Genomic DNA, 26,849 nt, shown 5'->3' with positions numbered 1-26,849 from the left:
TCCCAACGATCCAGGAGCAATTTGGTAATGATCTGTACATTTTCCAGCATGGAGCACCATGTCATAAGGCAAGAGTGATAATGAAGTGGCTCGGAGATCATTACATTTGAAATTTTGGATCCGTGGCCAGGCAACTCCCCTGATCTTAATCCCGTAGAGAACCTGTGTTCAATCCTCAAAAGGCGAGTGGAAAAATAGAAGCCCACAAATTGTGATCAAATCCAAGCACTAATAAGTCAAGAATGGATCGCCATCAGTCAGGATTTCGCCCAGAAGCTGATATCCAGCATGCCAGAGTGAATTGCAGAGGTTATGAAGAACAAAAGTCAACACTGTAAATATTGACTCTTTGCATATATTGGATGTTTTTGCCAATAAAAGCCTTTAAAACTCATTAAATAATTATCATTGTTTTCCAGTATACCATAGAAACATGTGAAGAAATAATCTACAAATACTGAAGCAGACTTTGCAAAACACTAACTTTATGTCACTGCCAATACTTTTGGCTATGGCTGTAGTGCCCTATTGTGGACCCACCGTGTCCACAGGGGGCACTGTATATAATATTTAAATATTAAAATATAATATATAAACTATTTAGCAGAACCTTTAATTAAAATGCACTTATAGTTCACTTATAGGAACAGTCTGCCTTAAGCAACTCCTAAATAATGCTCCCAAAAATTAACATTCTGTCATCTTTTATTTACCCTCATTTCATTCCATAGTATGTCTGTATGACTTTCTCTGATTTGTGAACCACAAAAGGAGATATTAGGCGGTGTGTATATGGCTTTCTTTTCCATACAATGATAGTTACATTTTTGATTGTTAACGTTTTTTTATATTTTGCTAAATAAATGAGTTGAGTGATAAAAAGAGATATATTTCATGCTGTCATTTGTTCTGTGCGTGCGTGCGTGCGTGCGTGCGTGCGTGTGTGTGTGTGTGTGCGCGTGCGTCTGTGTGTGCAGGAAAAGCGACTGCAGTGTTTGTCGTTTACGGCTGTCAAAGAGAAAGAGTGGCTGATGGAGTCTCTCATTCGCTACATCAAAGTGATTGGCGGTCCACCTGGACGAGAGGGGCTTCTGGTTGGACTGAAAAATGGAGCTGTATGTAATTTTGAAACTTTTTCTTGAAATTGATATAACGGTACAGATTTATTTCCACAATATCAATTAAGTAAATAATTACGTATGGCCGTATAATATGTATAGTATGGCCGTTTTTTGACATCACAAACGTTTTTACTTGTAGATTCTGAAGATCTTTGTGGACAACCCCTTTGCCATCATGCTACTGAAGCAAAACACGTCTGTGCGCTGTCTGGACATGAGCACGTCACGCAGTAAACTCGCTGTGGTGGATGAACACAACACATGCTTGGTGTACGACATTCACACCAAAGAGCTGCTCTTTCAGGTCTTTCTTCCTCTTTGAAGGTTTTAATGGCCATTTCTCAAAGTGGAAAGGATGATACTTTAACTTTAAAGGGATAGTTGAACCAAATGCTGATATTTCTTCATGTACAAGCTGCTATTTTCCATATTAGGACCAGTTCATGATTACCACGTCTGTCTAGCTCCAAAAACGTAAAAAAAAAAAAAACACTGCAGTCACGACATGTATTGTTTTATTATTTTTATATATTACTTGAGGTTCACTTATAAGATTAGTAAAGTTTTTTTTTTTCCCAAAAATCTGTCATATATTTGTAAAACATGATTATTTTTCACCCTCATTCTGACCCTCTGTCAGAAACACTCGGTTTTGTTGCTGCTGCTCCTTTAAGACTTGACAGTAAACGCCCACTTTTCTTATTGGCTCTCTGTTCTTGACAAACCTGTCATCTCACTGCTACTGGGTGGGGCTACAGAGGAGATATGGTAAAGTAGGCGTTGATGTGTTGTTGTGGAGGCGGTCAGTGTGACATCACAATGTGGAGAAAGTAGAGAATGAGTCGTTTTGGCAGCTTGATTTCAGCAAATGCTCTTTTTGCAGTTAGGAGGAAGTTTTGAGTTCTGAAACTTACAGTATGTTTTTATTGTATAATGAAGTCTTATTTGTCGAACGCACAATCCTCATATTATGACCCTTTTATCAGGTTTGACGTTCAAGATGTTTGGTCATGAGGCATGTTAGAATCAATGATGTTTGTCGTTAATAACCTTAAACCTGATGATTGTTTTTTTATATGATCAAGTCTATCTGATGTTTATTGTGTAATCGAATTTCAGAGAGGACAATTATCAGTACTTAATTACTAAATGTTGGTCTGTTCCTCATACAAAGTTATCATATGACTTCAGAGGACTTGTAATTAACTGTATTTTCTACTTTTATAATACTTGGTTTTTCTTCTGTCCTGAGTCATTATGAACTGCTGTATGGCAAAGAGCTGCATAAAGGTTCTGTAACATTTCAAAGATTAAAAAAGGTTTGGAACGGTCACTTTTAAAGATCATTTAGACTTTATGGCCTGTAATCTTCTACAGATTACAGGAAATGGAGGAAAGATGGCGCCTGTGTGTTCGGCTGGCCGTCGGTCTCTCTTGTACTTATTGTTTTGGATATTTTTATGGTTGTCTATCTGGGCCTCTAATTGCTGCACACGTCTGGTCTATGACCGACAGTTACTCTTGAACATTCGCACCTCTTTTATGGACTTTTATAAGCAGGATGTAGCGCACGTTTTTAATCAATCACACAGTAACATCGCTACGCATACATTGGAATGTATTCGCCCGTGGCCGCCTATCATTTCATGGAGGAAACGTAGAAGGAAACGCGGGAGTCGGGGTGGACGCATCATCAGATTGAAAGCTACTGAAAGACTCAGGATCGATGCAAATCATATGTCGGATGGCGATTTCGTTGCCCGGCGACCGCGAGCGCTGGCTCATCGGTGGCTTCTATCTATCACTCCCCTGCGATGTTCGCCTGTCCATTTGGTTGGCTTACCTCGGGTTGGCAGTTGTCATCGTCAAAACGGTGTGAATCCCGGAAATCTACGTTCTTTGAAGAAAGGTGGAGCTTTCCCTGATGTGATTCATCCGCCCAAAATGGCACTGATCAACGCCAGATCCTTGGTCAACAAAACCTTCCTGCTTAACGACTTCTTCTCCTCTCATTGTTTGGATTTCATGTTCATCACTGAATCCTGGACTACGGTTGGTGACCTAACCCCTTTTTCTGAACTAGTTCCTAATGACTGTTCGTTTTTCAACACCCCCCCGTCCGAACAGACGAGGGGGCGGGATCGTGACTGTTTTTAAAGACTCATTCTCTGTGTGATGCCGGCCGGTTCCTGTCAGTGCTTTTTCAAGTTTTGAAGCGCAACTACTTCATTTAGACTGGAATGGCCCTATTTTATTAGGGGTGATTTACCGTCCGCCACATTTACTCAAGGACTTCATTCAGCAATTTACAGAATTCATTGGAAATATCACCACAACCTATGACCGTTTTTTATTGGTGGGTGATTTTAATATCCACGTCTGTTGTCAATCTAATACTCTCTCAAAGGACTTTCTAAGCCTTATTGAATCTTTTAACCTAGTCCAGTGGATAAATGATTCCACTCACATGAAGGGTCACACATTGGACCTTGTGCTTTCATATGGGATGGTGATTAGTGAGGTTGTAATATCTGATTTTATGCTTTCGGACCATAAGCCAATTTTATTTTCTACATCTCTTCCTTGCATTGCTCAAACCATCAGTGAAGATGTAAGATTATCTAGATCATACTCTCCTCTTTTTGTCTTAAATTTTAACGAGCACTTTATGAATTCCTCCACACACTTGCTTCTGAACTCTCCACTAGTGGAACTAGATGCTGACCAACATCTCGATCTGTTATACTCCACTTGGTTAAATGCCTTAAATGAAACTGCTCCGCTTAAGCCCTTCAAACCTAAACCGAAATCTGAACCATGGCTCAATGTGGATATTCGGCGAATAAGACAAGCTAGCAGAAAGGCTGAGCGCAAATGGAAGAAGGACAAGCTACATATTTCACTTCAGTTATTTAAAGACAGCCTGTCAACCTACCAAAATGCTGTAAAGGTTGCAAAAGCTGCGCACTTTTCTGACATGATTATGGCTAACCACTCTAGACCAAAGGTTTTATTTTCTGTTATAAACTCGGTTTTAAATCCTCCGGCAAATGTATTGAATGATGTTTCGGATGAGCTATGTGAACGTTTCTTGAGATTTTTTATTGACAAAATATCTAACTTGAGATGCAATGCCAGCCGTTCTGCAACTAGTCAGTTGATGAATTCTGTTACCTGGGATGCTTTCGGGCCAATCACTCTGAGCCTCCTCAAAGAAACTATAACTAAGATAAAACCTTCGTACTGCTCTCTAGACATCATCTCTCCTAAGTTTTTTAAATTGATTATCGATTCAGTAGGGCCAGGATTGGTGTCCTTTGTTAATAAATGCCTCCTTACCGGCTCTATCCCTGCTGCCCTCAAGGAGGCCACTGTCACTCCTTTGCTCAAGAAGCCTTCACTGGATCCCACCGTGTTAAATAATTTCCGTCCTATCTCAGTTTTGCCTTTTGTTTCTAAGGTGTTGGAAAAAGTTGTTCTTGACCAACTCCAGCCCTTTCTAAAATGCAATGATGTCTCTGAAAAATTTCAATCTGGTTTTAAGTCTGCTCACAGTACTGAATCTGCTCTGCTGAGAGTGTTAAATGACATCTATCGCTCCACTGACACTGGTGACTCTGTGGCTCTTGTTCTTCTTGATCTGTCGGCAGCTTTTGATACTATCGACCACTCTATCCTGATATCCAGACTAGAATATGATGTGGGGCTAAAAGGTGTCGTCCTCCAGTGGTTCCAATCTTATCTCTCGGGTCATACTTTCAGAGTAAAGCTAGGAAATTGCTCTTCGTCTGCTGCGCATCTAACCTGTGGCCTTCCTCAAGGTTCTATTTTAGCGCCTTCTCTCTTTTCCCTCTACATCTTACCACTGGGCACCATTCTAAGAAGACATGGGGTATCTTTTCACTGCTATGCAGACGACACCCAATTGTATGTTCCAATCAAGAGAAATGATCCCTCTGCCCTTTCATCATTGTTAGGTTGTCTGGATGAAGTAAAATTTTGGCTGGATAAAATTTTTTTGTTTTTAAATGAAAACAAAACCGAGATCATTGTTTTCGGGTCCACTGGTAATCCCCAGGCTGTTACCTTTGACCTAGGCAGACTAGCGGCATTTAGTTCTGCAAGTGTGCGGAACTTGGGCGTTTGTCTGGATGAGTCTTTAAATTTTGAAAAGCAAATCTCTTCTGTAATAAGCTCTAGTTTTTATCACCTGTGGCTGTTGTCAAAAGTCAAACCTTTTCTTAATCACAAAACTCTTGAGATGGCTGTTCATGCTTTTATCACCACACGTGTAGATAACTGCAATTCACTTTACTGCGGTATCTCAAAACGCAAACAGCTCGTCTTCAACTGGTGCAAAATGCCGCTGCAAGATTCCTCACAAATGGTCGGAAAAGTGACCACATCACCCCAATTCTGAGGTCTCTTCACTGGTTGCCCATTCATTTCAGAACTGAGTTTAAAATCCTGTTATTTGTGTACAAAGCTCTATGCAACCAAGCGCCCAGCTACCTAACTGAACTGCTTCAACCTTACACGCCGTCAAGAAGTCTGAGATCAGGTGAAAAAATCTGTTACAAGTCCCTCAATGCAGACTTAAACGTAGAGGGGATCGAGCCTTTTCTGTGGTTGGGCCTCGGTTGTGGAACAATTTGCCCTTGGACGTTCGGATAGCCCCTTCTGTGATTTCTTTTAAGTCACTTTTAAAAATGCACTTGTTCTCTTTGGCCTACAAATAAGGTGCATATACGTGTATATGTATGTGTATATGTGTACATATATGTGTGTGTATGTATGTGTGTGTACGTGTATATATATATATATATACGTATGTGTATGTGTGTGTGTATGGGTGTTTCTATAGATATATTTATACTTATATATTTTTTTTTCTGTCTATTTTATATTTCTCTCCTTCGAGTATGATACTAGTATTAAACCTGTTACTGTTTTCTCTGTTTTTATTTTCTACTACTGATAGTCTCTGAGACTGCTTGGACGTCTCCCGTTTTAAGGTGTTCTTGACCTTGTTGTACTGTTTTATGATGTGCTACTACACATGGTGATGGTGTCTTTTAATTTTGTAGTTCTGTAAAGCACTTTGGTCAGTCAATGGCTGTTATAAAATGTGCTATATAAATAAAATGAACTTGAACTTGAACTTGAACTAATCTAAATGATCCAGAAACACAATTACTGTGTGTACTCAATGAAGTCCAGCACTGATCGTTTGTGTGCACATGTTCCTGCAGGAGCCCAACGCGAACAGCGTGGCATGGAACACTCAGTGTGAGGACATGCTGTGTTTCTCTGGCAGTGGATATCTCAACATCAAGGCCAGTAACTTTCCAGTGCACCAGCAGAAGCTGCAGGGCTTTGTGGTGGGCTACAACGGCTCCAAGATCTTCTGCCTACACGTGTACTCTATGGCCGCAGTGGAGGTGCCACAGGTACAAGAGTCAGAGATATTCAGTCTGTTTGGACATTTCGGTCTCTTGTTTGTCAGTAAATGGAGAAAGAGCTTCATGATGGCTCAATAAGTTCAGTAAAATCAGAAATAAACGCATTAGCTTTTAAGTTGAAGTAGAAAGCGTCTCCCTTGACTTTTGTGTGTGTCATGACAATTAGAATCATGACAAATAACAATAACAGTTAACTTTATCTACGAGTTCTGCCCATTCTAAATCAGACACAGAGATGAAGTAGTGCGATTATATCACAGTTTTATGGAGACCAAACACTCTTTAAAAACTGTGAATTTAAATACTCAATCCAGAACTATAGAACCACATCATTTAGAAGGGTTTGTACTCCTATTCTCTGTCATTTTGACATTAAAGAGGAAAAACAAGCATTGCTGACGTGACCGCTGTAAAAGTAGCACTTAATTATGACGTGGCAGAAATCATCCAAAATGCTCTAAACCTGCAGACTTTGACCTCTGAGACATCGGTATATATCCATTAAGGCTGGACGATTGATTGAATTAAGAATGAAATCGCGATGTGGCCTTACACGATTACAAAACTGCAAAAGACTGCGTGATATGTAACATTATCCTTCACTCAGCGATGTGTGATCGCGGAGTTCCCTCTAACACACATGTTGAGCAGGGCAGCGATTTCAGATGATGTTTATCATATTACAATTTAGTCTTCTGTGCAAAACAGCTGAATGTCAAACCATACTTTCCTTACAAGTGCTTTGGGTGAGTAATACTGTGCTAGAGGAAGACTTTCCGTGTTCGGCGCCATGTAGCGCTTCACAGTTAATTTATAGACGGCAGTGCATGACTTGATATTGATGTTTCATGATCAAACGACCTCAGGACATGAAGATAGTCTCAGAGGCATAAAACTCGCATTGTCTCATTAATATAGAACAAATGATTAAAAAAGGCGGTTCAAACGGTTTTAATGCACGCATTCCATCCAATCAGAACAAGTTTAAAACAGGTCATGGTATATTAATGAATAATTGACAGCCCTTCTATTAATACTATTTGATAGTATTTATTAGTTCAGTAATGTAATAGTAATATTTAAATTTTAATGCTCATTCATAATATTAACAGTAATGAATAATTAATTTTCCAGTATTTTAAGTAACACTATTAATTAGTATTTATTGTTATAATAGTAATAGTACTAATATTAATATAATAGCAATATTTATTATTTGAGTTTTTATTTGTAATTTTATGTATAATTTGTTATAATATTTACAAGAATGAATAATAATAAATATATGACAGCCCTTGTAGCAATACTCTTTAATAGTATTTATTAATATAATAGTATAACCGCAATATTGAAAATTGTAATAGTAATTATTTCAAATATTATTTATTATGTCTAATGATATTAATAATAATACATATTTGTTTTTGGTGTGTGTGTGTGTATTGTATGTGCAGACTTTATTATATGTGGTTTCCCTCATTGTCATTACGGCTCTATATCTCTGCAGTCTGCTCCCATGTATCAGTATCTGGAGCGCCGCATGTTTCAGGAAGCCTATCGGATCGCGTGTCTGGGTGTGACTGATAATGATTGGAGGGATCTGGCCACAGAAGCTCTAGAGGGACTCGATTTCCACACCGCCAAGAATGTAAAATGTGACATGAATCTGTCATGACATTTGTCAAATGTTTGAAATCATATATCTGAATATATCTATCTGTCTCTCTCTTTACAGGCGTTCATCAGGGTGCGAGACTTGCGCTACCTGGAGCTCATCAACAGCATTGAAGTAAGGCACTACTTTCAAGGATTGAATGTCATATTCACTGGAAATGTTCCCCTCCGCTGAAGCTTTCAAATCACATTTGCACAGCCACATTTCCAATGTTTTGAACATCGAGGCATCATGCTAAGTTTGAGTCAATGTCAATGTCTCACATAAGTTTAAATATGTATGGACGAGGGGAGGATTTTCAGTGAATAATGACTTAAATTTGAAGGGAAAAAAATTCACTCAGAGCTGTTGTTTGACATCAGAAGAATTCTTTTTGAACTTGGCAACTCCTGGTCACCATATGCTTTAATTAACTATGTGAAAAGAACAGCTAAACATCTCCTTTTGGAACAAATTATGGCAGACTTTTCATTTTAAGGGTGAACTATCCCTTTAAATCAGAATATGTGTTGATGTAGGATGTGGAAATCTTTGTGTTTTGCAGCAATGCTTTTGATGTCTGGAGTTCTCTATGGAAGACCTTTGAATTTGAGTTTACACATGTGTGCTTGTGTGTGTGAATGAATATTAATGTTGTTTATATTTTTTTGAGTAGTCAAGTCTTCATTTTTATTTGTATAGCACTTTTCACAACACACGTCATTTCACAGCAGCTTTACAGAAAATTATGCTTCAACAGAAAAACCTGTAATCTAGTAATGTCTTTGAGTCATAATAGTGCAGTTAAAAAAAATAAAAGACATGATTGTAAATTGTGCCTTAAAATAAATAATAGATAATAATTGTATTAATAACTCCAGTGAGCAGCTGAAGGTGACTGTGGCAAGGAACACAAAACTCCATAAGATGTTGATTAATGGAGTAAAATCCAGTTCCCCTCTGACTAACATCATGAATATAATGACAATATTACTTATGAATAGTTAAAGTCATGCTAGTAAGTGTTATGGGCCAATGTTTAAACAAAAATATATTTTATTAACTGTAAGATTAATGACTTAGAATTTACATTCTTAATTAACTGCGGAAGTGCAAACAGACACATCGTCTACTGTTGGAGTGGTGGTGGTGTAGTGGTGTAAGCACCATAACTGGTAATCTGGTAATCAGAAGGTTGCTGGTTCGAGCCCCACAGCCACCACCATTGTGTCCTTGAGCAAGGCACTTAACTCCAGGTTGCTCCGGGGGGGATTGTCCCTGTAATAAGTGCACTGTAAGTCACTTTGAATAAAAGCGTCTGCCAAATGCATAAATGTAAATGTAAATGTACTGTTATTTGGCTTATGAAGTCTGCAATTAATTTATTATTTACGTATTCCATTTTAAGAGTGTAGTTCATCCTTTGACCAAGGTGATGCAGGCAGAGGTCACTCAGTTCGACTGTAAGTTTTCTGGTGGTGTCCATCCTAAGTCCAAGATTCTGGCAGTGTCCAGTGAAGTATCCCATGTCTAATGGTTGTTGCTGGCATCAATTCATCCTCTCTGATGTCCATCGTAGTAGACTGAAGGGATATCTGGCTGGCACAGGCTGCAGTTAGTCATCACACTCAGCAGCACATAGTAGCGGGAGTCGGACAACAGGCAGTACTGGATTTGAAATTCACATTTAGAAATGAATATTTAAATGTATTTATAGGGGAACCTAACCAAACCTGTCAAGAACATTTCCAGGAACAAGTCATATTTCACCTCACATAAAGTTTTTTTTTATGCTTTATTTCGTAATGTGACAATTTTATGACAGTTAAGTGAAATTATTTTCCATCCCAATTCTCATTACTCTAATGCTAAATTTGTTTTTTATCCAGGAGCGAAAGAAGAGGGGAGAGAACAATAATGAGCTTTTCCTCGCAGACGTTTACGCATACCAAGGCAAGTTCCATGAGGCGGCCAAACTCTACAAGAGAAGCGGTCATGACAGCCGCGCGCTCAGCATGTACACTGACCTGCGCATGTTTGACTACGCCAAGGTGTGTGTGTTTTCATCAGACAGCTGTACAGTATCTGTGTGTGTGAGTGATTGTAAGATCACGTGTGCATATTTACTCTTGCTGCTGTATATTTATGTGGGATTTTATTTACACTTGTGCACATTGGCATGTAATCCTGATTTTATAACAAAAGGAAGTTCACACACATTGTGTGTTATGTTAGCGTTACATAGGATGAGGTCAGTATTGGAAATTAAAGTGTGTGTGTGTGTGTGTGTGTGTGTGTGTGTTGTTTTAGGAGTTCCTGGGCTCGGCAGACCTTAAAGACACTAAGCTGTTGATGAAGAAGCAGGCAGACTGGGCCAAGAACAGTAAAGAGCCGCGTGCAGCTGCAGACATGTACCTGACCGCAGGTGAACACATGAAAGCCATCGAGATCATCGGAGAACACGGATGGGTGGACATGTGAGACACACACACACACACACACACACACACACACATACACATAGATATGATGCACTGCCATGATATAACGTTCAACAAATGTGTTGCAAAGCTTACCACAATATTAGCGGAACCTTCTTGTTGGTTATGCAACAATGTTCCAATCTATCAAATTTTAGAGTTCTTATCAACCTGTTTTTGCCGTCTGAGTTTAGAGGTAGTTAAAGGAATAGGTCATCATTTATTCACCCTCATGCAGTTCCGTGGAACACAAATGGAGATGTTAGCAGGCGGTATGTACTGTAAGTCACCATTCACTTTCATTGTATGGAAAAAGATGCAGTGAAAGTGAATGGTGACTAAGACTAACATTCTGCCTCTGATGACTGAATAATTTTTTTTTTAAAACTATTCCTTTAAAGGGATAGCTCACCCAAAAATGAACATTCTCTCATCATTTATTCACCCTCATGCCATCCCAGATGTGTATGAATTTCTTTCTTCAACAGAACACAAATTAAGATTATTAGAAGAATATTTCAGCTGTGTAGGTCCATACAATGCAAGTGAATGTTGACCACAACTTTGAAACATTAAAATCCACATAAAGGAAACATAAAAGTAATCCATACCTTCAGAAGTGATATGATAGGCCCTTCTGCTCCATGGTAGGTTTCGGTCTTCCTTGAGCTCACCTGTGTTACCGTTTGACAGGTGTACTGCCCCAGTCAAACTCCCCACCTGCCACTGGCAGGTCGCACACATGCCGTGAGAGGTGTAGGGCGCTTGACGCCAGAAGCGAGAGCCCGCTGGGTATGTGAGGACATGATAAGAGTAGCATCAAGCCGCTGTATTTGGAGTAGACGAGGTGTCAGCTTAACAGTACTACGGCACTGTGTCGAGATAAAGGAAGATGCAGACTTGCATGTGGAAACGGTCAGTGGGCCATCCAGGGGCCCCCTTTTGAAACGTTTTGCTTTAAAATTTTTACACTGTTTACACGCAACGCATCATAAACCAACCATTTATTTGTGTTGTTTACTGTCGGCGTGACACAACATGCATCAATGGATGCTTTCAGTGTAGACAGCATCACTGATAATAATGGGAAAGATTGTGTTTTAACATGACACTCACGTCTGGTGCAGACAGGGTGTGACGCTTCGCTCCGTAGAGTTCATCATTATACAGCACTGAAAACACAGCGAAAGACTTTGCAACGGTCAAAGATGTCCATCTAGCGCATGTTTACAAAGGCCAACAAAGTAAAAAATCCCAATATCAAAAGCAGCATTGATATTCCCTTTGATGGTGGAGGTCATTAGACAGTCAGATATATCTCCCATTGTCACACATGAAATAATATCAAACGTGTAACCTGAGGTATATTCATTATATTTGGGATTTCATGTATCGGTAGAGTCTCTAATGTCATAGATGTTCTTTTTTCTTGATTAAGATTAGCAAAACATTCTTGTTCTTGTATTATACAACTATAAATCAACATATAAAGTACCACAGACATCTGTCAACTTGTAAGCATTTATTTATTTATTTTTACTTATTAATTTTTTTGGGAGAGAAATAAAACATATGTAAGACATAGGCTCAGGAAGGCACAAAGACACGAAAAAAAGTCTTTCACCTACTGAAATGAGTTTTTCACAGTGCAGTTCAGGGCAAGGGTAAAGGGTAAGGAAGGGTAAAGATTAGTTTGTTTGACAGGAAATTAGTTTCACAGGCAATTGAATATAGTGATCCAAGTCTACATCTTACTTAAAACTGGGTAACAATATTGATTTTATGACGCATCGTGATCTTCATTTGAACAATCTCGATATCGATTCTTAAATTCCAAGATCAATCTTTTACTCTATGCGCATCCCTCTACTACAATGAGAGGAAATCACTCGCATTTGCAACAAAGTTTAGCACTATGTGACTAAAATGTGTCCAAAGACGAGATCCACGCAATCTTTTGTCATTAAAGAACATCTCTTTTAATATACTTTTTCTGTTCTTTACAGTGATTTAAAAAATCAACAAAAAAAGAAACATTTCATTCTAACCACACATAGTTGCGGTAATGCCATTCAAATCCTCTTTTGTTAACATGCGCTCATTCACAGATGCTCTTTACAGAACTGCCGGTTTTCTTAAAGAGACAGTACTGGTTTTAGCATGTGTTCATTAAATCGATGTAAATACTTGTATATAGTACAATGCATGTAAACAATAAACAAGTAACACAATATAATATCTGCAATATAATATCATAGTGTATTTATTGATGGAATACATACATTTGTACCTCCTATATACATTTACATTTATGCATTTGGCAGACGCTTTTATCCAAAGCGACTTACAGAGCCCTTATTACAGGGACAATCCCCCCGGAGCAATCTGGAGTTAAGTGCCTTACTCAAGGACACAATGGTGGTGGCTGTGGGGCTCGAACCAGCATCCTTCTGATTACCAGATTATGTTATGTACCAGTTATGTGCTTAGACCACTACACCACCACCACTCCAATTTATATTTGACATTCACGACAATTCCCATTAAACTCTCCGTGCAAATCATCATCATTCACACACACAAACACATTCATTGCATGAATTGGTTTTCTTTTCCGAGCACAAAGCTGAATTAAAAAAATAAAGATTTGTATTTTTTATATCAATTTTATTAGCCCTATAAATCATTTAAACAATTTAACCATTTTATATTATGACATCACAACAAATATGAAATGTTCTTAACACATCTATATGTGTTCAAATAAATATAGTAGTGTAAATGTTTGTAATATTCTAACTCCATTAAACTCAATGACTGTTTGTGCTAGAGACATGAAACCAACTGTAAAACATTCAGAATATTATTCTTCATACAGCACTTGTTTTTGGGAGTACAAGTTCAGTCATTTTTTACAGATTCTTTTTTTTATTCAGCCCTATTCATGCATGTCCAGGTTGGTTTGGCTTGAAAATGTGATTTGCACGGAGAGTTGAATGATTATTGTCACGAATGTCAAATATAAAACGAACTTTACCACACTCACAAATACAGGGCATGAGCTTGAAGTTACTGCAATGATCAAACTGTCAATATAAAAAAAAAAAACATGACAGCAACAGTAAGAAACCTGCCCCGAGCGAGCACAAACAAACCAGTCAGAAAATGAGCGCATTGGACAAGATGAGGTAAATGCATGACTGACGTCACAGATCCGGGAGGTCATTTTGTTATTTATTTGTAATGGAATAAGTTAGATTGTTTCTTTCAACAGCACAAATCGAGCACAAAAGAATACCACCGGTTTGGAGCAATTTAGACAACATGGGGTGGAGAATGACGTCACCACTCCCGAAAATATTTTTGCTATATCTAAGGAAGGGAAATAGTTACAACTTTTGTTTTAACTGCACAAACGACCAACACCGGTTTGGATCGATTTGAGTGAGATGGGGTGGAGAGTGACATCACACCGCCCAAAAAAACCCGTAATATCTCAAACACCAAACCAGCACACACGTTCATTTTTGTGGCACAAATCAGCACAAACTAATGAAATAGTTTTGGTGTTTATTTAATTATATGGGGTGTCAACTTCACGGAGGTTACATTTGTTCATTGTTTAAAATGCTTCAATGTGACAAAAACCATGAAAAACTAATCAAATATAATTATTGAAATGAAGACAGCATTAGCTAGGAAATCATTTCTTTCATACATGAGCGAAGTAGACATTATAACGTTATATAACAGAAACTGGAATCAAATCAAATCGAGAGTTCGTGAATCGGAATCTAATCGTATCAGAAAATCTGTATCAATACCCAGCCCTAGTCGTACAAAATCACTGTCATCATCCAGAAAAGTTGAGCTGTGGTGCTCACACAGGAGATGCAGGTTTGAATCTGATCCCGTTCTCCTGCTCTTTTCCTTGGAATTTATCATTCCATGTCTGCGGTCTCACAAATGAAAAAGTGGCAAACATTCCAGAAATAAAACTAAAGAGAAAAAATGGTTTATAAGATACTGCAGTGTTACGGAACATCTCTGTCTCTCTCTCTGTGTGTGTGTGTGTGTGTAGGTTGATAGATTTGGCCCGTAAGCTGGATAAAGCCGAGAGGGAGCCGTTATCCAGGTGTGCAGTGTTCTTTAAGAGGTTAAATCATCACGGTTATGCTGCAGAGATCTATAATAAGATGGGTGACATGAAGGCGCTGGTGGAGCTGCATGTGGAGGCCCGACACTGGGATGAGGTGTGTATGTGATTCTGGGAGATTTGACTATGGTCTATATGGGCAGATTGACTGTGCAGTGGGACTTTGACTGTTTTCTGGGGAAATGAAACTCACCAATCAGGGCTTTTCCCTCTTTAAACTCATGCTGTCATGAAAGTTGACCACATTTACTTTCCTACTACTGTCATTTCTGGAATATAAAATATATGTATATATTTCTTTTCAGCCGAAAGGTCCTACAACTTGTAGTCCAAAGTAACTTATTTATGTGATTTATACGTAATTGATGTTGGCCGGTCAAACACGCTGCACACCAAAACATATGAAAACTGCATGAACTGCAAGCATGCTGGGAAATGACTGGCTGATGACACAGCTTAATGCTCATTGGCTTAAACACCCATGATGTTTTGTTCTCTTTTAAAATGTTTGATTGTTTTTTATTTCTAATATCATGTTTTTATGTGTATACATTATATGTGACAGTGCAATCCTTGTATGGGATATGTGATTGGTATCATATTTCTGAAATATCTCATACGTGTCAAATCACGTGAACGTGAATCCACGATATCTGCCTTTGATCTCGTACAGTAGGTGGCTGATCCACTACGAGAACCGAGAACTGTCCGACTTGACAGCTCTTATTTCACTCCTCCCCAGACTGCACCAGCCTGCTCTCGTCTACTTTCCAGGAGAATCTTTTGACATCTCAAATGAGCCTAACATCACCGGTTAAGAGCGCTTACACCATCATGATTGATTACAGTTATATCCAATTGTGTGCTTGACAATCGCTGTCCAACCGAGGCAGATCGCTTGATTGGTTACTGCTATGGCCAATCCTGTTCTTGGCGCGTGCTCACAGTGAGACGCGGCACTTGTGAAGCTTCTCATTCATAATGACCTGGTGCATGACTGAATGAGAGGGGCATAATGTTTGTTCACTTCAGCATCGGCATATGAGTGTCGTCTGTGTCGACTCGACATGCAGTTACATTTTTGAAGAGGTGCGTGTCAGGCTATGGCGTAAATTTGACACAGAAGTGCCAAACTGGCTTTAAGGGCGCGTACAAACTAGGGAAAGCTAAAATGGAGTGTTTGGCACACTGTAAGGCCTGTATCACAGAGGGAAGAGGCAGTCACGTACAGAGATGGCTATTTATCTTAATGACAATGTTCCAGTAAACATTGAAACTCTTCTCCAGGCTCCATCTCCACAATTGATATCTTTTTTAGCATGACAGAGAAATATAATAGAGTGTAACAAGGTTTAAAATGGCCAAGGAGGAGGCGGGATTTGGCTGAACAGTCAAAATAATGTTTAATGAAAACGTAAATAGACATAAACACATACGGCAGCTGCATGTTTCTCTATCTCTCCGGAACTGCCACATCCAGCTCGGCTGATTAGCCCGATCGTGGCCCGGTTCCGCCTTCTTCCTCGTCACACTCCTCTCTCCTTTGCATCAGGCTGGGGAACCCCCGGCATGACGTAATACCCTCCCCCACCCCTTCCGTTTCCCTTCTGGCCGCACCTGCCGGCAGGCTTTCCCCACCTTTCGAGACCTGGGACGGAGATAAGGGGAGGGAAAGTTGAGAGGGAAAGAGTGAGGCGTGGCAACAGTGAAAGAAAGAGAGAAGAGACAGAATAAAAAGAGAAGAGGTTCCATTGGAGGAGGTTGAACAGCTAGCGTTAGATGTATCCAATGAAAGAGGCGGGGGTTCCCTAGACTGCGATCTCCAGGAGAGGAGGAGCGATCTCATTTGCTTCATTTGTCACAATACTTTTAGGCCTTTTTGCAAACGTTTCGATCAAGTTTATCTGTTTTAGCGAGCGTTTACTCATTTTGAGTATGCTCAAATGATGTCATTTTTGGTGTGTGGATAAAGTGGCAATTAAAACAAATCTAAACTAACCAATCAGATTGTTTTTTCACCCATCCCCCACCCATGCATGCACACACTTTACAACACACAAATGCACACCTTTATTTTTTTCGTATTCTCTCTTGCTTTCTCAATATATATTGAGCATCCACAGATTAATGATCAATTTAAAAATTATGTAAAAAATAAAAATAGGATTAATTTGCATTCAGCTGCAGGCGCCACCGATCTCATCTTTTTTGCCCATCATGAGTTTGCATCCCTGTGAGTTATACATTTTAGTTTCAAAAATGAATTCACACTGGGTTGGTATCGTGGTGATTCGGTTTTAATACCTCATACACTGAAAACACCTCATCATGATCATCATGCGTGTGCTTGTGTGTGTGAGATGACAGAGAGCACTCTGAAGCGTGCAGCACATACAGACTATGTATTTATTTAATTCAATTACTGCTTTACTGGGATAATAATCACACTGGGCCATGGAGCAAACTGCTTATCTGAAGGTGAGAAACTACTGTCAAAAACACACAGAAATGGCAAAATAAAAGCTCGATTTAAATGGACACATGTGATTTTGCTTAAATATTACACATGTTGGGTGCATAGAATGTCCTGGAAAATGATGGTTTGAAAAGCGTGAGAACACTGATAAATTATATACAGATGTGGATTATTGGTCACATTTTTTTCCTGAAACTATGAAAAACGATTACCTGAACGTTTACTTCAAGCAGATGCACCCGATTAAAACGAGCCCAAATACAACGTGATGCGGTGAGTAGATCTTGAGGAAATCTTCATGGAGCTACTTAACGTATATTCAGCTGCTACTTTAATTCCAGAAAATACAGTACATGAATTATTCATATGTGCACATTATTGTAAAGTATAAAATCAATAACATCAAAGCCTAACAACCATGCTCCAATCAAATCCAGAGGAATAAAGTCAATTTCCTGCTGAAGATTCAGTTTCACTCTGAAATGCATCAAGTTAAATGCTTTGTGAATGCAGTTTCATGTTGTTTTTAAAACTGTCCCAAGTAATAATTAAAACGTATATTGATGTGTGAAATAACTGCCCATAAACGGCCTTTGCAGTCATTTAGTTTCCTGCTCTGTATTGTGTTCATGAAGAGATACTCGTGAATGGGATTCTTGTGATTTCAGCCGGCAGCAAGATTTGTTCTTACTCGACCATTATCTCTTGCCACAGGAATAAAGATTATGACACTGAAGAATAGGAAATTGTGCATGTTAAAACAAGTGACTGAATGACTGTTGTTGCTACTTGTTGTCAGGCATTCTCTCTCGTGGAGAAACACCCTCAGTTCAGAGACGACGTCTATGTGCCGTATGCGCAGTGGCTGGCAGAGCACGACCGCTTCGAGGAGGCACAGAAAGGTCTGTTACACACACATTTACATGACCATCAGTTTGAAACACGGAGGACGAGAGATAAGCATGTCTGCCATAAGAGAAAGAGAGAGACAGAGACGTGAGGGGATTGTTCTGTGTAGCACTGAGTCTCGCTCTGGAAATGATCCACTATTGTGTTTCAGCCAATTAGAATTGGCAGCAGGAAAAGTTTCACATTCCTGTTCATTTGAATTCTTAAAGCACACACACACACAGTCACTTAGCTATCTAAAGTGGGGCATACCAAAATTGACTATTTATTTACTGTATTTAAGTAAAGCCAGTTATAATGACTGAAGTCTAACTAAAGGGCATTTGACACAATATGTGAGATCAAGCTTACCGTACAATCTTGCAGCCTCTTTTCCATTGCAGGCCTTTTCGACATTGAATCATGTGCAGGATATGAATTATAGATATTAATAATTCAATTTTCACAATTTAAAATGCTAATTCTTGATAAAATGACATCATTACTCACAGAAAAAAACTAGCATAATGCATAAATAATGATATCTGGAACTGCATTTTCACTAGTAGAATTTTACAATGATCTGCCAAGTCTCCAGCGTCTCCCCACCAGAGATGGGGGGGGGGGGTATGCCAGTCCGGATGGTGCCCCGGCCTGAATCAGGTGTGGGAGGAGTGTGACAAGGAAGAGGGTGTGACCAGACCATTAGTATGCATGGCCGGCCCTGAGTCTCGTAATCAGCGGGAGAGAGAGATAAATGCGAGCCGGAGATGCCAGTTCGAGAGAGAGAGAGAGAGAGAGAGAGAGATATGCAGCAGCTGTGTGTGTTTTTTTTATGTTGTATTATGTTCAGTTACGTCATTAAAGTGATGTTGACTGTTCTGCCGGTTCCTGCCTCCTCCTTGCCCATCCTGAACCTGTTACATTGGTGCCGAAACCCAGAAAAGAGGAAGGGGAGGGAGCTGGGAGTTGGAAGAACTGCTGCCATCAGCCAGTAAGAGTAGGAGCCGTTCGCTCGCTGCCATCTGCCCAGGGATGGGCGGCTGTTGTCTTCCAGAGGGCGGAGGAGTGGCTGAGGACTTGGCGACGGCATGTCTGGGGACCGACGAGCAAGTTTTTCTCTCTCCTCTTTCTCTCTCTGTGTCCCTCCTGCTCGTCCTTTCCTTCTCACCTCTCCAGCTTCTCTCTTCCAGAGATGGGGGGAGGGTAGGCCAGTCCAGATGGTGCCCCAGAGTGTGACAAGGAGGATGGCGTGACCAGGCCATGAGGGAGTAGAGAAAGGGGAACCGGAGACGCCAGTTCTCTCTCGGCAATTTGCCATTTATCTTTTTCTTATTTTTCTCAATTTTGCCAACCTGATTGAAAGTGCTGTGAGTGACCGCCAGAAGCAGTTGCAGTCCATTGATGTCAGAGTCTGATGAATCTGGCACTAGTAAACGGCCACTGCTCATGCAGATCTGACCCCACAGTGACCTCTGTTGGGGGTTGGGATCAGTGTTGTGTTTCTGGTGAATCTGTGTTTGATTAGACTCTGACATTGAGGTGGTGATGTGTTTACTGCTGTTCCTGCACAATTCATTCTGATGTTCACTGAGAGTCTCACTCTCTCCCACTGTGGACCGCAGTTAATCAAATTTAACTCCAACAACTTTCTTAATAAACATGTTTGGGCTTGTTGTGAGCTATACATCAGTGCACATTACTCCAAAGACAGTCTTTCATCAAAATTTGATAACCTACTGAAGTCCATTCATTCGTTGCTGATGTAACATTAAAGGTGCACTCACTATTTTTGTGTTTGTCATTTTGGACATACAGTGACAACTAGTGGTGTGGATACAGCATCATTCAAAATCAATAGTTTTCAGTCACAGATGCCATTGTAAAAATTCAGTATTCACAATCAGACATGATTCATTTATTTAATTAATAGCCACAATTGCAAAATAGATACAGTATTTAGTCATTGTTGAGGCTGCTGTATGTAATGCCAATAGTTAACGCATTCATTTCACGCTGGTTAACATTAATGTTATAAGGATTACTGCAACATTTGTGCTGTAGATTGTATATATACAGAATTTGCTGTACATGAGGTATGATCTACTTTGTACACTGTCAAGTGATGCAACTCCATAATTCCATTTAAAATGACAATGATGATAATTCCATATTTTCGTCTCTATGATTTTCAGCATTCCACAAAGCCGGGCGTCAGGCGGATGCTGTGAGAGTGCTGGAGCAGCTGACCCATAATGCCGTGGTGGAGAGCAGGTTTAATGATGCATCATACTACTATTGGATGCTGTCCATGCAGTGTCTTGACATCGCCCGAGGTGCCTATGAGTGTATACTTTATTCACTGCATACTTCAACTTTTTACTGTCTTTGTGTGAAATAAAAACCACATGCTCGTTTCTAAACCACAAAATATAGTTTTGCTGTATCTCTAAGTGAGCATATATATGCACTTTTGTGTGGCTTTTCTAGATAATGAAGAGAAGAAAGATGAGATGCTGAAGAAGTTTCACAGTTTCCAACATTTGGCTGAACTGTATCACGTGTATCATTCTATTCATCGCTACATGGTGAGCAGGACTGCATCACACAATTCAAGATGTTGCCATTGATTCATATCTGTTCATTTCAGTTAGAGAGGAACTCGATCGATATGTTTCTGGATTGTTAGCTCCGGTGAAATAGCCTCTTTTTCAGTGCGTGTTAATATGAGAGCTGTGGATTTAACATGTTCATTTAGTCCGATTAATGGACCGCTTGTTCTGAGCCCCATGACGCACGATAAAGTGACTTGTTAGTTTCCGGTTATTTGTGTTTGCAATGCGCCGCAGTTGCCAAGTTTCCAAAACTCCACTTAAAATGAGTGTTTGCAAGGACATTTTAAAGTACAGATATTTGCATTGACAGAAGAATAAATATCATAAACATTACTCTGTACATATTCTTCAAATTCAGTGGATTAACAGCTTTCAAATCTTTAATTCAGCTCGAGCTGATCTGAGAAAGCAATGTCTGGTATACATCACAATCACATTTCACACGGAGGTCTGTAGCAGATAAGTTTGAACCGGAAATGACACAAGGCTGAAGAACACTAGTAAAGGAGTCAGCACCAGCACTCTTTGAATGGAACAACTGCACGCTTCAAAAACTGTTTTAGAGGGAAAAGAAATTGCGGAGAAAAAACGATTTGTTGGACAAAGGCTCAGGAAGACACCTAAACATGTTTTTTACATAGTGATTTTTTTTTTTTCACTTTGTGGTTCAGGGCTTCCGAACTATTTTGTGTCATTGATAAGTATATTGCATAAGATATAGAAGTATATGTTATGTAAAATGCATAAATAGCATAGCTGCAAAACATAATAAGTTTCAACTAGGGCTGAAACGATTAGACGCTCATCACAGGCGCACGCGCGCTGCAGATAGATTTAGTTTCTAATGATTGCTCGCGACATAGTGATTATAATATGAGTGTCACGTGTGGATCTATGCTGAAGAGAATCAGCGATACGCAGCTCTATAAAGAAGAAAGAGTTTGTTTTTTGTGAGTTAAAGATGGATCGAAATCAAGTGAACAGAAAGGTGAGAGAGTCTTAGCCCATTATACAATGCAAACAAATATTTGTTTGATTTGTCTTTTTTGGTTTGTTTTACATTTATATTAGCAGCAACTGCAGAAGAAAAAAATTGTTATTGGAGAACTTTGAATATAATTCATTTTCATATTGAAATATTTTAAAATATCAAAAAATGATGAATTCACCTCTGAAGCAGCATATCAGATATTTAGACTTGCTTTTAGAGAATAGATCTTGAATATAAGTATATTTTGCCTTTACTGCACTACAGAAGTATAACCAAGTGAGAAAAAACACATATATACAAAATGCGCTTTTATTTAAGATAAAAATATATGATATGTTGCTTCTCAAGTAAATGTATCTTGTTTTAAGGATTTTTAGACAATTTTAAATGGAAAACAAGACAAAAATATAGCAATAGAACTTTTGCATGAATTAATAGTGAATAGTGAATTATTTTCTGAATTAAACTTTAAAAGTATTCATTTCCTTTAATTCAGTGAATGTCATTTAGAGACATTTTTAAAAGATGATTTTGTCCTCTTTATTGTTGGTAAGCATGTTTAATACAACCTTTTAAGTCGGGCCACAAGCTGAATAATCGGTTAAGAGCTAATGATTAATCATTGCAATAATCGCTGAATAGTCGAATAATCATTCTAATAATCGTTAGATGAGTCGATTATAAAAATAATCGTTAGTTGCTGCCCTAGTTGTAACATTTGAGATTGTTTTAAATATGTTGAGTGCCATTAAATACATTTATGCGCAATTAATGTAATTATGTAATTTGACAAAAAACTGCTTCATTGTGTCCTGAGTGATTTTTAAAGCCTGGTCAGAGTAAGAGAACTGCTCATTTATTGATAAATCCACATGGGACATTTAACAAAATTAAAGTCATTTGCAGTCATAAGGTGGAATTTATTGTTGAAGCTCAACAGGTATGAAATATTGTAAGTGAATGAGATGGCCAGCGGTGGACTGCTGCTGGTTGTATATGTTTATATAGCTACATTTGGAAAAGAAAAATATATTTAGATGCAAATGCAAAGTATACATTTGAGATCAGTCACGTTAATGGCAAAAACATGATTTATTGTTTTAAATTATCCTAAAAAAACAGGCCTCAAAAATAGAAATGATCTGCCTTCTCATGAATAAACCTCTGCATGTATGTGCGCTGAACGCTGTGACGTGAAACACACGGGCCGCACTGAGTAGAACACAGAGGCAATTACACAAGAAGACAGTCCATTAAATAAAATAAAAAAACATGTTAATCATACTAACACAAATAATCATGCATATGAACTTGTTTCATGTTTTAGATGTTTTCAACATAAATAACGTTATTTTTGAAACATGTGTAACCCAAGTAATGTAGGCTTACTTAAAATAATAACTTCAATTCAATTGAAAGTCAGAAACTGTAATCTGATTACAAGACTTTAAAATGTTAAGTGTCACACTACTTTCTGTAAACTAAATGGTTTAAGTTATACTTTGTCTTTAGGTTAAACCCAACACTGTATATTAGAGATTGTTTTAAAGAGTTAATAACTAAACTTATAAATTATAGTTACAGCCGTACTAATGATCAGCTTATTCTCGCCGAAATAACCTTCTGCATTCATTTAGGATAGAAGTAGACCGGGATGTGTTTGTTATGGGATGAATGTATTTTATGTGCTGATCAGAGTAAAATAAAATTTGATTTATTGATTAATGTGCTACATAAGAAACGTTGATGATTTATTGTATTAATGTTGATTTTCAGTCAGAGCCCTTTAGTTCCAACATGCCTGAGATTCTCTTCAACATCTCACGATTTCTCTTCCACAACTTGACCAAAGATGTTCCCATGGGCATCTCCAAAGTGTATCCTTCACACACACACACACACCAACACACACTTTCTTGAATGCTTGAAGGGCCTCTAAGAGACACTTTCAGCTGTGAGATGTTTTCATATATTAGTGTTCAGTGGACTGAAGTGTAGACAGAGAGAGTGTGTGTTTGTGTGTGTGTGTGTGTGTGTGTGTGTGTGTGTGTGTGTGTGTGTGTGGGTGGGTGGTTACAGCGTGTGTTGAATGCAAAATAAACCTGTAATGGGTAAAGGATGGGCAAGGAGGAGGCATGAACTGGCAGAACAGTCAACATAACTTCAATGACATAAACTGAATTTAAACAAACATAAACACGTGTGTCTCTCTCTCGAGCTGGTGTCCATTGACACGGCCCGTTTCATAACTCCTCAGCCAACGGAGAGATGTGTTGAAATGCTTCAGAGTGTGATGTGAAGTCTGAACTTTCACAGCAACATCTGTTTCTGCTGTCCCCATTTACACACTTTTCTTTCTCACATGCACTCCTCTCTCACTTCATTCTCCTCACTTTCTCTGTGATAACTGTGAAATATATTTTGGAACGCAAAGGGTGACAAACAGAGTAAGTGAGCAGGCGTGCCTGAAAAAGAAAAGAATACTTCAGGCAGTTTCTGTTAAGAGACTGATTTGATCATGGTGCGTTCACATTAACAGAATCGTTCATTTTCGAAGAGAGTGGCGATTTGCGGCAGCATAAATGACGACTGTTGGAGATGCAACAAATTTGAGCAAAGTTTGACATAAAAGCATTAACATTAGAATCTACATGCTTATGGAGTTCCAGGACTGCCGTAATACAAAATAAATAAATACATATTTTTTAAAGAAGTGTAAATAATGAAAAAAGAGGACATATGAATCGATTTCTGTGCCTGAAGTGGAAAGCAGGCCCCCTCATTACCATACAGACACAGAAATGAAGAAATAATAAATGTGGAAATAAATTTGTGTGATGATGAGGAAGAGGGCATTGATGGGCCATGAGAATTCTCCAGCTTGATTTCGGCGATGGCGAGCAGGGTGGGGCCGAGCGGCGTCTGGGTAGAGCGAGGCCGGAAAGATAAGTGGTGAAGGAGTACCGTCTGTTTGTCACACCGGTCTCACGTTCAAGTTAGGGGTGGCAGAAGTATTTGAGGAGAGGAGACAGCAGCAGAGAGAGACTTATGAAGCTTTGTGTGTGTGTGTGTGTGTGTGTGTGTGTGTGCGTGCCGGCAGGGAAGCGGTGCGTTTTGTCTTTTAAAGTTGTAAAATAAATGTCTATGTGTTTGTTAAGCCGGTCCCAGCTTCCTCCTTGCCCATCTTGTGAACCTGTTACAATGTGGAAATATATAAATACATAAGTAAATATATGGGCATATATACATGTATAAATAAATACATGTAAATATAAATGTAGAAAAAACATAAATAAAACAAGGAAATTAATACATGTGGAAATACGTTAATATGGAATTAAATAAGGAAATAAAAAGTATAAATACGCATATCAGATTTCATCATTTCTTTAAAGATATATTTATTTTCTTTATTTTGTATCTTGACAGTCCAGGTCCTCCATACATGCTAACGCTAAATGACAATCAATGATCAAACTATATCAAACTCCATTTCAAACTGACTGTTGGTCAGGGAACCGGGAAACCAAGCTCATTCTGATCCTGTCACGCTGTGTATGTAAGAATGTGGCACTTGTGTTTAAACTTAAATGTTCTTTTTCATCACCTCATTCTTACATCCCTATGTCACAAACCCAGATTAATACATTATGACTGCTAAAAATACTATAACAGTATTCCTTGTGCTGGAATGTTGCATTATTTACTGGCCGAATTGTTGTTGTGACCCTTGACCCCACACTTCAGGGATACATTGTACGCTCTGGCGAAACAGAGTAAAGTTCTGGGTGCATATAAAGTGGCGCGACATGCCTTTGAGAAACTGCAAGGACTGAAGATCCCGTCGCGCTATCAGGACAGTATGGAGCTCAGCTGCCTGACAGTCCGCTCCAAACCCTACCACGACAGCGAGGTGTGTGTTCACATCATGTGCGAGACTGCATTGCATCACAGTTGTTTTTGATCAGTTGATGATTGTTTGTATTGTAGGATTTGATCCCTATGTGTTACCGCTGTTCTACCAACAACCCTCTGCTGAATAACCAGGGCAACTCCTGCACTAACTGCAGACAGCCGTTCATATTCTCCGCTTCCTCATACGGTTAGTGCCACATACACACAGCTTGGCTGTTTTCTGTATTATTTTCACAAAATCATGAATGCATTATTTTTCTTCTGACGACTGGTTAAGTGATTGTGTAAGCATACCTGTATACGCACCTGGAGCTGGAGAAAGCGTGTATAGCGCTACTCATTCCCTAGCGCTGAACATGCTTTAATCCCGCTTCGTGCGCATTGCATCTCTCCCCGCAATAGACATGAGGCGCGCATAAAGCCATACATAAAGTCACTGTACGTACGAGTTGCAGGTTTGTTTATTTTATCATCAAAAATGTACCTTTAGACTATAAAGTATTTTTTTCTGTTTAAATTTGACGTTGTTAATCAGCATGTTAGGAGCCTTTCATAATAAACAAACTGATTTTTGTTGTAATGTTCTTAAAATTAGGTGTCATCATGGATAACATGGAAAGCCTATGTATACTTATTAAGCAAACAAGTCAATTTTATTTGTATAGCGCCTTTCACAACACACATCGTTTCAAAGCAGCTTTACAGAATATCAGCATTAACAGACGATAAAACTGTAATGTCTATAAAGTCGATTAATCATCATTGTGTAATTTCGATAAAATACGATTTTTAATAGTGTTTAAAAAGAATTAAATGATAATTGTATTAATAACCCCAGTGAGCAAGCTGTAGGCGACTGTGGCAAGGAACACAAAACTCCATAAGATGTAGATTAATGGAGAAAAATAACCTTGGGAGAAACCAGACTCACTGTGGGGGCCAGTTCCCCTCTGACCAACATTATGAATGTAATGTAAATATTAATTATGTATAGGTAAAATCATGGTTTAAAATTATTAAACTAAGTGTTAAGGGTCAGTGATTAAACATCGATTGTGTTTGAACTGTAAGATTAATGACCAAAGTCTTTG

The 26,849-nt window shown here is 38.9% G+C and overlaps 1 protein-coding gene across 2 annotated transcripts in view; it reads left to right on the top strand.

The window, feature by feature from the left end:
• LOC127630936 (intraflagellar transport protein 122 homolog) overlaps positions 1–26,849 on the top strand; it is an 81,364-nt gene that overhangs the window by 33,194 nt on the left and 21,321 nt on the right. For both annotated transcript variants that reach the window (XM_052108826.1, XM_052108825.1), the window contains exons 12-25: positions 978–1,115; positions 1,261–1,425; positions 6,374–6,571; positions 8,091–8,231; positions 8,319–8,372; positions 10,127–10,288; positions 10,548–10,714; positions 14,799–14,970; positions 18,149–18,251; positions 20,433–20,573; positions 20,728–20,825; positions 23,620–23,720; positions 25,591–25,756; positions 25,834–25,945. In XM_052108826.1, the coding sequence (XP_051964786.1) occupies positions 978–1,115; positions 1,261–1,425; positions 6,374–6,571; positions 8,091–8,231; positions 8,319–8,372; positions 10,127–10,288; positions 10,548–10,714; positions 14,799–14,970; positions 18,149–18,251; positions 20,433–20,573; positions 20,728–20,825; positions 23,620–23,720; positions 25,591–25,756; positions 25,834–25,945 (1,918 nt within the window). The remainder of the gene's footprint in view (positions 1–977; positions 1,116–1,260; positions 1,426–6,373; positions 6,572–8,090; positions 8,232–8,318; positions 8,373–10,126; positions 10,289–10,547; positions 10,715–14,798; positions 14,971–18,148; positions 18,252–20,432; positions 20,574–20,727; positions 20,826–23,619; positions 23,721–25,590; positions 25,757–25,833; positions 25,946–26,849) is intronic.

This window comes from Xyrauchen texanus, chromosome 37 (genome assembly GCF_025860055.1).
Source record: "Xyrauchen texanus isolate HMW12.3.18 chromosome 37, RBS_HiC_50CHRs, whole genome shotgun sequence".
Lineage (NCBI taxonomy): Eukaryota > Metazoa > Chordata > Actinopteri > Cypriniformes > Catostomidae > Xyrauchen > Xyrauchen texanus.
The sequence above is the reverse complement of the archived record's forward strand: the minus strand, read 5'-3'. Positions and strand labels throughout refer to the sequence as shown.